The sequence below is a fragment of the Panthera onca genome, chromosome D4 (genome assembly GCF_046562875.1).
Source record: "Panthera onca isolate mPanOnc1 chromosome D4, mPanOnc1 haplotype 2, whole genome shotgun sequence".
Classification (NCBI taxonomy): domain Eukaryota; kingdom Metazoa; phylum Chordata; class Mammalia; order Carnivora; family Felidae; genus Panthera; species Panthera onca.
Genome location: NC_138351.1, coordinates 20,589,276 through 20,602,247, shown reverse-complemented (window position 1 = coordinate 20,602,247; position 12,972 = coordinate 20,589,276). Strand labels below are relative to the sequence as shown.

The 12,972-nt window shown below is 45.9% G+C and overlaps 1 protein-coding gene across 1 annotated transcript in view; it reads right to left on the bottom strand.

The window, feature by feature from the left end:
• The window catches only part of PSAT1 (phosphoserine aminotransferase 1), a 32,979-nt gene extending 20,298 nt beyond the window's left edge, over window positions 1-12,681 (bottom strand). Inside the window, exons 1-6 of the mRNA XM_060610010.3 lie at window positions 12,547-12,681; window positions 7,238-7,298; window positions 6,234-6,303; window positions 3,516-3,721; window positions 2,531-2,703; window positions 155-324 (exon numbers count right to left, since the gene is read on the bottom strand). Coding sequence (XP_060465993.1) covers window positions 155-324; window positions 2,531-2,703; window positions 3,516-3,721; window positions 6,234-6,303; window positions 7,238-7,298; window positions 12,547-12,606 — 740 coding nt within the window. The 5' untranslated portion in view covers window positions 12,607-12,681. The remainder of the gene's footprint in view (window positions 1-154; window positions 325-2,530; window positions 2,704-3,515; window positions 3,722-6,233; window positions 6,304-7,237; window positions 7,299-12,546) is intronic.
• Between the last annotated feature and the right edge of the window lie 291 nt (window positions 12,682-12,972).

The following is a 12,972-nucleotide window of genomic DNA, read 5'->3' as shown; positions in this document are numbered from 1 at the left end:
AAGAATCCTGATAGGATGTCTGAGCCATTAGGTCACTGGCTAATGAAAACGTGCTCTACTTACTTCAGAAAGCTACCTCCCTCCGCTTTGATGGGAAAGAGTGAGACCTCCTCCATCAGTCCCCGAGGCCCCCGAGCCATGCCCCAGAGCTAACCTGAAGCACGGAGGTGTGTTGTACAGGGAGCCGTTTCCAGCCTGCACTTTGTAGTCCAGGACTGACGGGCACTCCCTGAGGGCGAACCCCAGCAGGTCATCACGGACGATCACCACCGTGACCCCGGCAGAGCCTACGTTCTTCTGGGCACCCGCAAAAATGACACCAAACTGAAAAAGAGAAGGCATGGTGTTTTAGATACACTTGGTCATTTTTCATAACTGTATTCAAATTTCCCAATGTCTTTCTAAAGTATGAGGAAGTGATTCTATCCTAATCTTGCTCAAAGTGCATTCTATTCTCTAAAGGCATCTCTGCCTGGGAGAGTTCAGAGGCCTGCAGGTTACACATGTCCCTGGTCCCACTCACCAGCAAGGGGCCAGCCCGAACCAATCACTACAAAGACCTTATACATATTCCTATCACTGTATATACGTCCTTTCTACACCCAAACCAATATTTAAAATGGGCCTGGGTGGCTCAGTCGGTTGAGTGTCCCAACTCTTGGTTTCAGCTCAGGGCATGATCTCACAGTCCCATAAGTTCAACCTCCCCGTCAGGCTCTCGCTTGGGAGTCTCTCCCTTTCCTTCCCCACTCACACTGCCTCTGTCTCTCTCAAATAAATAAATAAATAAACCTTTTTTTAAAAAGTATAAAAAAATGGGGCTAACTGTTCTTGGTAACCAAAAGAAACACAGTTTTGAATGCATTCGTGTTTGTATAAAAGGACAATCGGAAGATGTTGAGAAATAATAGACAAGCTGCCTGAAAGAGAAGAAAGTTTAGGCAACAGATGTTTAAAGGAACTTCAGAAAATTTTGTCATGTAAGATTCAGAACCCTCTCCCACATCCTCCCATGAACGCTTTGAATGCTTTATAAATATCAAACGGCATCCCAAGGATAAGGAGGGAAGACAGCCGGGCCTGATAGGGAGTACTTTATAGGTGACACTGTTTAGAATTGCCAATGCGCGGCAACTGGTCATCAAAAGTGGATTATTCACAGAATGTGGTATAACCGCACAACGGAAGATTATTCAGCCTTAAAAAGGAACGAAGGTGCACCCCATGCGCGTGCATGACCCCCGAGGACATTTTAAGTGAAATGAACTTGACACAAAATGACAAATATTGCCTGAATCCCCTTCTATGAGGGACCCGGAAGAGTCCAATTCACAGAGGGTGGTGGCTACCAGGGCCTGGGGGACGACTGAGCAGAATTCCAGCTTGGGAAGATAAAAAGTTCTAGAGACAGATGGTGATGCTGTTTGCACAACAGTGTGAATGTACTTAATGCCCCTGAACTATACACTCAGAAATAGTTAAGGTGGTAAATTTTAAGTTATGTATATTTTACCGTAATTTTTTTTTTTTAAAGGCAGGCTACCATTTAGTGAGTTTGTTTTTAAATGCTTTAAAGGGGGCGCCCGGGTGGCTCAGTCGGCTGAGCTTCCAACTTTGGCTCAGGTCATGATTTCATGGTTCGTGGGTTCGAGCCCCCATTGGGCTCTGTGCTAACAGCTCAAAGCCTGGAGCCTGCTTCCGATTCTGTGTCTCTGTCTCTCTCTCTCTGCCCTCTCCCGTTCACGTTCTGTCTCTCTCCCTCTCAAAAATAAAATAAGCATTAAAAAAAAAAAAAAAAAAGGAAATTCAGGGCGCCTAGGTGGCTCAGTCAATTGAGCATCTGACTTTGGCTCAGGTCGTGATCTCGCGGTTTTTGAGTTCAAGATCCGCGCTGAGCTCTGTATTGACAGTTCAGAGCCTAGTGAGCCTGCTTTGGATTCTGTATGTATCTCTCTCTCTGCGCCTCCCTGGTTAGCACTCTGTCTGTCTCCCTCTTTCTCTCAAAAATAAATAAACATTAAAAAAAAAAAGTAAATGCTTTACTTTTTGCACCCCCTAGTTGCATTCAGCTGAGTGCTGTGCTCCCCCATCCACCCTGGTGTGCCACTAGGAAAGGCTATATGCCCTGTTGATGCTCTGGGAGTTGAGATGGGCTCACGGCCAGGTGCAGCTCCTTCACACATCCCCTGAGCTTGGATAATCTGCATTTTCCCTGGAAAACAGCAAGCTACTCCCACTGTGTTGGCCCAAACACTTCTAAGAGGGACCCTCGAAGGCAGATAAACTCCCCAAGGACTCCAGTGTGACCCTGTGAAGCAATCATTAACACGGGGTAACATCAAGATGTAAGCATTCTGACAACCCACAGGAAATAAGCAACTGTCGGCCCATCGCTGTGAGCTGCCCTGGCTTCGAGGTCTCTGCTGGCCCAAGACGCTCTGGGCCTTTCCGTGTCCTGGTACGTATGTTAAAATGCTCTCATGGAATCCGAGACACTGGGGTGCCCCCGCCAGGCTCTTTTACACTCTACCTTGGAAACATCCACTGGCTTGGATAGGAAGTTTGAGGACATGTCACAAACCAGCACTGCTCCCTCGACGTCTGGGATAAAGTCAAACTCCACTCCGTGCACAGTCTCGTTGGCGCAGTAATATACATAGGAGGCATCGGGGCTCAGCTTCCAAGTGCTTGGATCTGGAATTTCTACCACAGAAGAAAAGGTGGAGACTCTGGACTTTCATTCTGCCTTCCTTGTGTAGATGGGACTGATACACTTCCCCTAGCAGCGAAAGGCTCATCCCAAAGCCCTCCCAAGTGAAACCACCCTATCCATCTTGCATTATAATCCCCATCAACAACCTAAAAAGATTATGAATCCCACCCCTTTGACAGTTATTGGGGGTAACTCATCTTCAAGAATGGTGTGGTGGGTATTTGTCGAGTTTTTTCTCATTAGCCAGCATCCATCTATCCTATGTCCACTGAGTTTCTTCTTGGGGCCCCAGCCTCCCCAGCTCAGCCCACGTAGCTCCAGTGTGGCCAATTCCACTTGCAGTCACATGACTGATTGGGAATGGAACACAGGAGATGTCAGACTCTAACTGGAAATGCTTGAGCAAAGGCACTGAAACTTGGGAGAACAGAAGGTCAGGAGCATCTTCTAAAAGGGAGTACAGCTTTTCCGACTGTGGAGCCACCACAGAGGAGACGAGGGGAGACACCAGGACCTGCAGGCACTTGTTGGGGCCCTTGATCAAGCCATTCCTGAACCCAATCAGCCTCTAGGTTTTCAGGTAAGAGAACCTATGAATACTCTTTCTGTAGCAGCCAGTGAACAATCTTAACAAGTACAACCATCCAGTCTGAATGGTACCAAACCAACTATTGACCAGAAGGAATTAAAAACTGCTGGTTGCCCTTGGCGGGGGTAACCTGACATCTAAGGAGGGACTACCCACCCATCAACATTTGTCAGCATTTCATTATCACTGCTGAACTCAGATCCCAGCACTTACTCGTGTAACTCCCAAGTTTGGGGTGGACGATATTCACGGTCCCAAACTTCTTGGCTTCTTCGGCGGCCTTAGCTGACCAAGATCCTGTCACCACATAGTCGGCACACCTTCCTGCTTTCAGGCCAATCAGGTTTAAGGGGACAGCACTGAACTGGCCAGACCCACCTCCTTGCACAAAAATCACCTTGTAGTTGTCTGGAACGGCTCTGGGCAGAAGCACATGTGACGGTAAACAGAGACACAAAGGGCGCAAGAATGAGTGATGCTCTCTACCAGCACTTTACCCTGGGTGGATATACTACAAGAAATATGGTAAAATCCTCCTGCGGCTTTGCCTTCCCCAATCCAGTCACTTATCTATTCCCTCCTTGGACAACCATTATCGGACTCTGTGTGGAAGCCTATGGGGAATGTTTGGAGGGAAGTCAGTAACACCCTGCTGGTCATCTTGCTACCACTCTCAGACTACATGGTTCAAGGGAGGCCAACCCTCGCTCCAGCAGAAGGGCACATGACCCGAGCCGGCCAGTGGGGTTTGGTTCTGAGACCTTTGCTCAAACTTCAGGAAAAGGGGAACGCTTTCTACTGAGGGAAAGGATAAACCGGCTAATCCTACAACCCCTGGTGGCCACCTGGTGAAGCCAACACCTAAAAAAGCAGAGCCAAAAGATGAAGATAAAGACCTTCCTGAACATCACCTAAATCACTCCTTCACTTTACGGTTACACACGGTAACACACCCCCTCTTTCACTTAAGCTAAGAGCTGGGCATCTGTCACTTACAACCAGAAGTCCTAAAAATAGATATGTGCTGGTCCATGCTATGAACCATGCGGACGGTGATAAGAATCGTAGATAACGTTTTAGGCCTAAGCATGTAATCACATACGGACATACATCAAGACTAACAGGGGGGCGCCTGGGTGGCTCATTTGGTTAAGCGTGCGACTTCAGCTCAGGGCATGATCTCAAAGTTTGTGAGTTCGAGCCCTGCGTTGGGCTCTGTGTTGATGGTGCAGAGCCTGGAGCCCACTTTGAGTTCTGTGTTTTCCCCTCTCTCTCTGCCCCTTCCTCAGCCCAGCTCACACTGTCTCTCACTCAAAAATAAATAAACATTAAAAAAAAAAACGATACTAACAGGGAAATTTCTGGACTCCAGCATAGAAAATGAAGATGATGGTTGGAATGGCTCTAGGCACTAAGAGAAGGCCAGCTCCAGAGGGACTAGGCCATGGAAACTGGACCCAAACCTTTGAGTAAGGTCAGAGCTTGGAAACAGGTATATGGAAGGCAGATGGCTACAGACAGGCCCAGCACCAAGGTAAGAACCAAAGGGCAGGGCAACCCGAGAGGGTCCTGGGGAATGGGTGCTGTGCAAATATCTGGTCCTGAACTATGTCTGCCTGTGATCATCCAGTGCCTACTGCCAGGTCTCATTGAGAGGTTCTAAACATGAGGTTCTCAGCAGCTGAGAGGGTTCCAGGTCTATGTTATTCAGATGCCAGACAGATAAGAAGGCCAACACCTGGATGGAAGGACAGCAGATAGAGACAGAGCAGACAGGGGTACAAGGTAGGCACTTGGTTAGGAGAATAAAGGACAGGCCCATAAACTGAACTGAGAGTCCAGTCCCAGGAGGCTCACAGCCCACATCTTCTGGGGCCAAGGTTCCATGAAGCACAGGATTATGCTGTGGACAGGACATGGGACCCAGCAGGCAGACCCGGTGAGTGAAGTCACGCGAACGATTACTGGTTCTGACCACTCGCATTGCACTGGGCTTCTAGGGGCTCCTCACAAAAGTGTCCCCAAGCCTGCCCCATCTTGAAGCGTTTCATCAAGGCAATTTAAAAGGAAGTAGTCCATATAATTCCAATCTTGTTAACGAAATAATGCAAACATGAACCTTAAAATGTTAATAATAATTACCTCTGACTGATAGGGTTATGGATAGTTTAATTCTATCCATAGTTTAACTATCCAGTAGTTTAAATTCTAGTTTAATTTGTGATATTCAGGTTTTCCCCTAAACTTTCTACCATGAACATGCACCAGTTCTATGAGCAGAACGAAAATGTGGATTTCCCCACCCCCCACCCAAGATTACCATATTCATAACGTTTATGTGAATATGTATAGATAATATATCTCTCATTTAAACAGCAATCTATTTACAAGTAAGGTTTCCTCTGGGTAAGGAGAATGGTACAGATAAGCTAAGAGGGACCACCTGAGAAGTTCCTGGAGTGAAGAACTCTTAAAATTACCCAAAAAGTTTGCAAAAGATGAAGTTTCTACAGAGATTTGGATTCAGCTGGGCTAGAGAGGGGCCCTGCACTTAAATTTTTTAATACCTCCCCGCAGCCAGGTGATTCTGACAGGTGGTCTGAGACCCACATTTTTAAGAGCCAGTAAACTAACCAAGATGACCATTTCTTTGTTATCTAAATCCCTATTAAGCCTGAAAAATCTTTCTTAGATATAATGAATCCAAATCTTTGGAAACACCACATAAAATAAAAACACACAAACATAGGACAGCAAACAAACAAAAAAGCATGATGTACTAATTTAGTGACTTTGGGAGAATCTTTAAAAGATTATTTTTAATTATGAAATATTCTTAACACACAGCAGAGTAAATACTATAACAGACACCCAGGTATGTGGATTATCAAACAAAAGTAACGAATTTGGTCTTTAAAATTTTGAACTTACAACAATTCCCGCACAAGATTCTCTGTGTTGTTAATAATCTTGGCAAAATCTGATGACCTATGGCTCATTTCTGTGGAAGGAAAGAAAAACAAGAAAACGCAGTTCCAGTTCAAAACCAAATGAAAAGAAGAAACTTTAGAAGCAAGTGCACAATTTGCAAATAAAATAATAACGGGAAATTGCAGTGATTTTGCAAATTGTGGGCCAAGGCTCACTTAGTTTAGGGGAAAAATCCAAACTGATTTTCCAATTGCAAACATTTGAGCCTTACAGCCACAGCAGAATGATTTTTCAAGTCACATACTCATTGAATGAGCCATTTACTAATTCATCCTTCCGTCCCTGTGATTTCTCACAAACACGAACCCATGCACAAAGGCTACCCCCGAGAACAGCAGCACAAATTTCCGCACTGCGGCTCTCATTTCACAGAAACCCAAGTATTCGTCCCAAACCCACAGGAACAAAATTTAATAGCAACAAGCATGCAGTTAACCCTATGATCTCTTAATACTATGTGGCCTTTGGAATTACCTAACAAGAAAAAGGACATTAAATTTTCAAGAGGAAATTTTTAAATTCCAAGGTTCTCTTCCTCAATAATGTAAGAGAAACTTAATGAAATTATTAACGCGCAAGATCTTGAGCAAAGGCTTGTAGACCTTTAAACATTTACTGAGTTCATTTGTAAGTATAGCCCAGGCTGTACAATGAATGTGAGGCAATACTATAAAGGTTCAGAGCATGGTGAGGCATGTGATCTCCGATGCTATCAACAGCAAAAACCAACCATGAAAGGGTAAGCGGAGAGGCAAGAACCCCTCACCAGCATGGGTACTGATTTCAAAACTGCTTCCATCAATCATGCGACCAAAATTACTAAAACTTAAAAATAGATCTACAAAGGCCTAAAGGAAGACCGAGGGGAAAAAATTCGAGGCTTGATGCATTTTAATCAGTTTCCTTTGGAACCTGGATATTCAGAATCAAAAAGTAAATCTTACCAAGAACACTAATCCCAATTCCTTTGTAGTCTAATAATTCCTTTTGTATCTCTAACAATACCTAGGAAAAAACAAGAGAAAATAAAATGATTTGGATATTCTGTGCAGAGCACTCCCTCTGGACATCAAAGAGAGGGAGTCCACCCATAGGGCCTGTGAGGTCCGGAAGCTTCTGTCGTGCCCACGGCCAATCCCCTTCCTCCCACCCAGCCCACAGAGCCCTGCTAATGCAATTTACACACAAGTTAAGTGTGAAATTATGTGATGCGATTGATGTTAAAATACAGCTTTTCTGGGGCACCTGGGTGGCTCAATCAGTTGTGCATCAGACTCTTGTTTTCAGCTCAGGTCAAGATCTCATGGTTCATGAGATCGAGACCTGCATCGGGTTCCACACTAATGGCACGGAGGCTGCTTGGGATTCTCTCTTCCTCTCTGCCCCTCTCCCAACTTGCTCTCTATACTCTCTCTCTCAAAATAAATAAAAATAAACTCAAAAAAAAAAAACCAGCTTTTCCAAAAGCATGAATTTATTTAGGTATAAAAATTCACCTGGATTCAAAAAATAAAGTTCAAATAAAGAATTTTTCTGATGACAACCCTCAGCTGTCAAGATAAGACCTTTGGGAAAAAACGGACGCGCTAGAAAATATCCCCTCCACTATCACATTTCTCACTCTGAATGCAGAAACACAACAAAATGCATAAAGTTCTGGGTTCAAGGAAAAACAAAAAACGTCGGTGAGGCTGAAATTAAACTGATAACTCAATTTTCCATCTTTTTAGTCTAAGGTGCTCAAATGGAACAGGGTGGGTGTGCGGGAATTAGGAAGAGCCTGCTGTGAATGAAGGGGCTCCTGGGTGGCTGTTGGTTAAGCGCTGGACTCTTGATTTGGGCTCAGGTCCTAATCTCACCGGTTCCTGAGATCCAGTCCCCTGTTGGGCTCCGAGAAGCCTGCTTAGGAGCACGTGCTCTCTCTCAAAATAAATGAACATTTAAAAAAAACAAAAAAGAAAGAAACACCTGTTGTGAAAGATCAATGGGCAGGGGAGGTAATGACATACCGACAGAGCCATGAGGGGGACATTCCTATCCCCAATGTGCAGATGAGTAATATCAGCCAAGGCTCTGAGGGCTATGCAACTGGCCAGCCCTTTGACCCCTCTACTAAGATTACTGCAGTCCCTTAACCACATTCTACCTTACAGGGACAACTGGGCAGGGGAGACCCAATTTACCACCAATCCCAAAGAGTCAGGAAATGGGGCACAGCTCACCAAACCTTACAAAACACAGCTGGCTTGGGGGGAGCCCCACTGATGTTTTGTTCCTCCAAAGTAAGTAAAATGCAAGTAACTACACACTGAAAAAAAACAAAAAAACACCAATCCTTTATTTATTTTTCTTAAAGAAGGAAGATAAAATCCTATCAGAGGTGAATGTTAAAGTGTGAAATGACATGATATCTGGAATTGGCTTTATTGTTTATTAATTTTTTTTAATGTTTAATTATTTTTGAGAGAGAGAGAGAGAGATACAGAGAGCAAGCGAATGGTGGGGGCAGAGAGACAAGGAGACACAGAATCCGAAGCAGGCTCCAGGCTCTGAGCTGTCAGCACAGAGCCCGATATGGGGCTCAGAGCCTAGAACCATGAAATCATGACCTGAGCCGAAGTCAGACATTCTACTGACTGAGCCACCCAGGCGTTCCTGGAATTGGCATTATTATTTTTTTTTATTAAATTTTGTTTAATGTTTATTTATTTTTGAGAGAGAGAGAGATACAGAGCACAAGCAAAGGGTAGGGGCAGAGAGACAGGGAGACACAGAATCCAAAGCAGGCTCCAGGCTCTGAGTTGTCAGCACAGAGCCCGACGTGGGGCTCAGATCCAACCAAGAACCATGAGATCACGACCTGAGCTGAAGTCAGACACTCTACTGACTGAACCACGCAGGCGCCCCTGGAATTGGCTTTAAAATCATCCCAGAGCCGGTGGGGAGTAAGAGCGTGCTGGAGGAGGGAGTACTGAAACAAGCAAGACTGGCAAAACGTCCACAGAATTCAAAATCCTCAGAGATGGGTCCATGGATTTCACTGCATTATTCCTTCTCTACCTTTGTGTATGTGCAAACTGTCATGAAGTACAAAGAAAGGGAAAAAATGCCCTGAAAACATACATTAAACAGGTGAGATAAGCCCTCTGTAGAGGCATCAGAGGTTTCCTCGAAAGACAGAGGCTAAAACAGGACGGTCATAAAACAATCTAAACTGGAGTGTAATTTGTCTAAAAAAAAAAAAAAAAACTTTTTGAGAGAGTGCGCACGCGCACAAGCAAGAGTGAGGGGCAGCAGGAGACAGAATCTTAAGCAATCTCCACATTCAGAGCAGTCTGATGCCGGGCTCCATCCCACCAACGTGAAATGATGGCCTGAGCTGAAATCATGAGTCTGATGCTCAAGGACTGAGCCACCCTAATGCCCCTGAAAAAAACAACATTTTAACAATAAAGAATTAAACAAAAGGTTCCTTTGGCAAGGGCGGTGGGGGGGGGGGGGGGGGATGTCAAGAATTTGTCATTGTTGGGACACCCGGCAGCTTGGTCAGCGAGCATGACACTCTTGATTTTTAGGTCGTGAGTTCAAGCCCCACTTTGGGTATAGAGATTACTTTCAAAAAAGAAAAGAAAGAAATCATAAAAGCTAGCATTAGAAAAAAGGATTTGTCACTATTCTGTAAACTACCGGATGCTTATTAGCACTGGCTGAACAAATAAACTTTAGTGAATCCATCTTTGAACTCCTGTTTAAGACTGGATTTCTCACAAAATAGATGAACACCGGAGAAGAGAAATAAAAATAAAACAAGATAAAAACAGAGAGGGAGGCAAACCATAAGAGACTCTTAAATATGGAGAACAAACTGAGGGTTGCAGGAAGGGAGCTACGTGGGGGATGGGCTAAATGGGTGAGGGGCATTAAGGAGGGCACTTGCGATGAGCACTGGGCGTTATATGTAAATGATGAATGACTAAATTCTACTCCTGAAACCAATACTACACTAAATGTTAACTAACTTGAATTTAAATAAAATCTTGGACAAACAACAACAAAAAAGACTGGATTTCTCTTACAGACAGTATCCCCTAAAATGAGGTTATAACCCAAATCATTACAAAGAGTTTTAAAAGACTTCTACCCCAAAAATCATGCCCCTCTACTCCAGTGGAGTTTCTTTAGCTGCAGAGTACAATTGCTTTTGTGGGTCACAACTAACTTTTTTAAAGTTTATTTATTTATTTTGAGAGAGAGACAGCGAGCGGGGGAAGGCCAAAGAGAAAGGGAGAGAGAGAATCCCAAGCAGACTCTGTGCTGTCAGCACAGAGCCCAACACGGGGCTTGAACCCACGAACCGTGAGATCATGACCTAAGCGGCTATCAAGAGTCAGACACTTAACGGACTGAGCCACCCAGGTGCTCCTCACAACTAGTTTTTTAAATGAAATAGACTAGAGTGGAATAGAATACAAAACTATGTATGTTGTAGTTATTTAGGCCAAATATTTCATAAGACCTTAATATAAGGCTTTCATTATAATTATATGCATATATTTTGTCATTTTGTAAAATATATTTTTCATTGTGGTCACAGTCAACAGTAAAGTTTGAAAACCTTCTCTAATCCTAACAATTCAATCAAATCAAAACTCATAAAAAGCAACATCTGCCCACTTCCTTCCGCCCACCCCCTCCCCCACCCAGAGAGGGCATCTGAGGGCAAAAATCTTCCCAGGGAAACAATAATTACATTACTGATGATCACAACTGCCATTTTAAAAAATGCATAAAGAAACTGCACAAGGAGGGGTGCCTGGGTGGCTCAATGGGTAGAGCATGGGACTCTTGATCTCAGGGGGCCTGAGTTCGAGCCCCATGGGGGTGGGGAGAGATTACTTAAAAAAAAAAAAGAAAGAAAGAAATTGCACAAGGAACAAATAGAAGATTCCAAAACAGAGAAGGGACAAAGGTGAGGCAGGTACAAGAAACGTTTGCACAGCTCTGACAGGGAAGGAATCTCGCCTAAAACCGACTGTAATAGGTGAGAAAAAACAAGCCCTGTTCTCTCAGCTACCGCGAGCCCTGCCCCTAGAAATGCAAGAAATCCTTTCCCTTCTAAAATTGTAAGATTCTCTGTTCGTACAACACAGAGGAGGCTCTATCCCGGGGAGATTTCTACTCTGTTCAACAATAGATAATTGTAAAGCATTTGGCTATGCCTCATGTTGCAACAACATATTATCAGTCATTCTGGTTAGAAAAATAAAAATATAACAGCAGCGATAGCAGTTTGTCATTCAAGGCAAATCACAAACTGCCTTCTTCAAAACTGGGGAGTGGGGGAGGGGTGATGGGGAAAGGAGGAATGGGTGTTGGGGGAGGAGCTGGAAGCTGGCATGGTGCCTAGGAAGGCAGGGAGTCAGTTCCACTAGGACTTGAAAAGTCTGGTTGTGGCCCCAGGGAGAATTCAATCATCCCATTTCCTCCAAAACAAAGTGAAGCTAACTGGGCAAGCAGCCCAAAGCCTAACAGAATTTGAATACTCGAATGCTTTTAGGAAACAAGCCAGTTTAAAAAAAAAAAAAACAACAAAAAAAAAAACCTACGCGTGGAACAGAGCTGAAATAAAGGTGGCGGGGGGGGGGGTGGGGGGGGGCAGCTTCTCTAGGGGAACAAGGAAAGGGTGGACTGAAGGCTTTCAGATTTACATTTCTGAAAAGCAACGTTCCCAATTGCCGGCTAAACCAAACACTCCCTACGAGGAGGGGTCATGCGCGGGACTCCAGTTTGCCATCCCCTCCAGTTAACGCGATCCTCATTCACCATTCATTCAAAGTATCCATTCACAGATCCACTCGGCACTGCCTGGCTCTCAATGCCGGCCGGGCAAGGCGAACGCAGAGATGAGAGCTCTTGCCTTCCCGCCGCGCCCCGGGCCCAGCCCAGGAGAAGGCACAGCACCGGAGTCTGCAGGTGCGCCGCACGGGCGAGCCGAGTCGTGCACGCCGCGCCCAGGGCAGTCGGCGCCAGGGGCAGCTGTAGAAGCAAGTCGCCGAGTTTCCTTTCCCCCAGATGCATTCTTCCAGAAGCCCACTTGCGAGGGATCCTGAACTGGGTATGCACTCTGTTGCAGAACGCTCGGAAGACTCCGAGCCGGGAGAGGGGATCCGAGCGCCCCGCCTCGGAGATACACTGCGAACCGCGCGCGCTCCCGCCCGCACCGCACTCTCGGCTCGCGCTCGTGGGAACTTACCGAGCGCGGCAGCTTGGCAGGCCCGGGCCCGAAGTTGACCACCTGCCTCCGGGCGCTCATGATGCGGCCGCACAGGAGGCGAGGGAAAACGAGAGAACTGACCGCGTGGGCAGCGCAAGTCTACTGCTGGCTCAGACCTTCTGCCTCCTCCCAGCGCCCAGTCGGCGCCCCCATTGGCCCGCGCTGTCGCAGGCCCTGCGCTAATTGGTTCGCGCTACGGGGCTCGCATCCCCATTGGTCATGCGCCTCAGCCAAGGCCCAGGAGCAGTTGCTCCTCCTCTCGTCTACTGCCTCAGCGCCTCTCTTTCTGATCAGTGCAAGGCGCGCGGGAGATTGCACCAGCCGCCCAGCTCGGCAGAGTGCCCGCCCTAGGATCGTGGGCGGCGGGAAAGGGCTGCCCCTGCCAACGTGGGTTCGTGCTTCTGC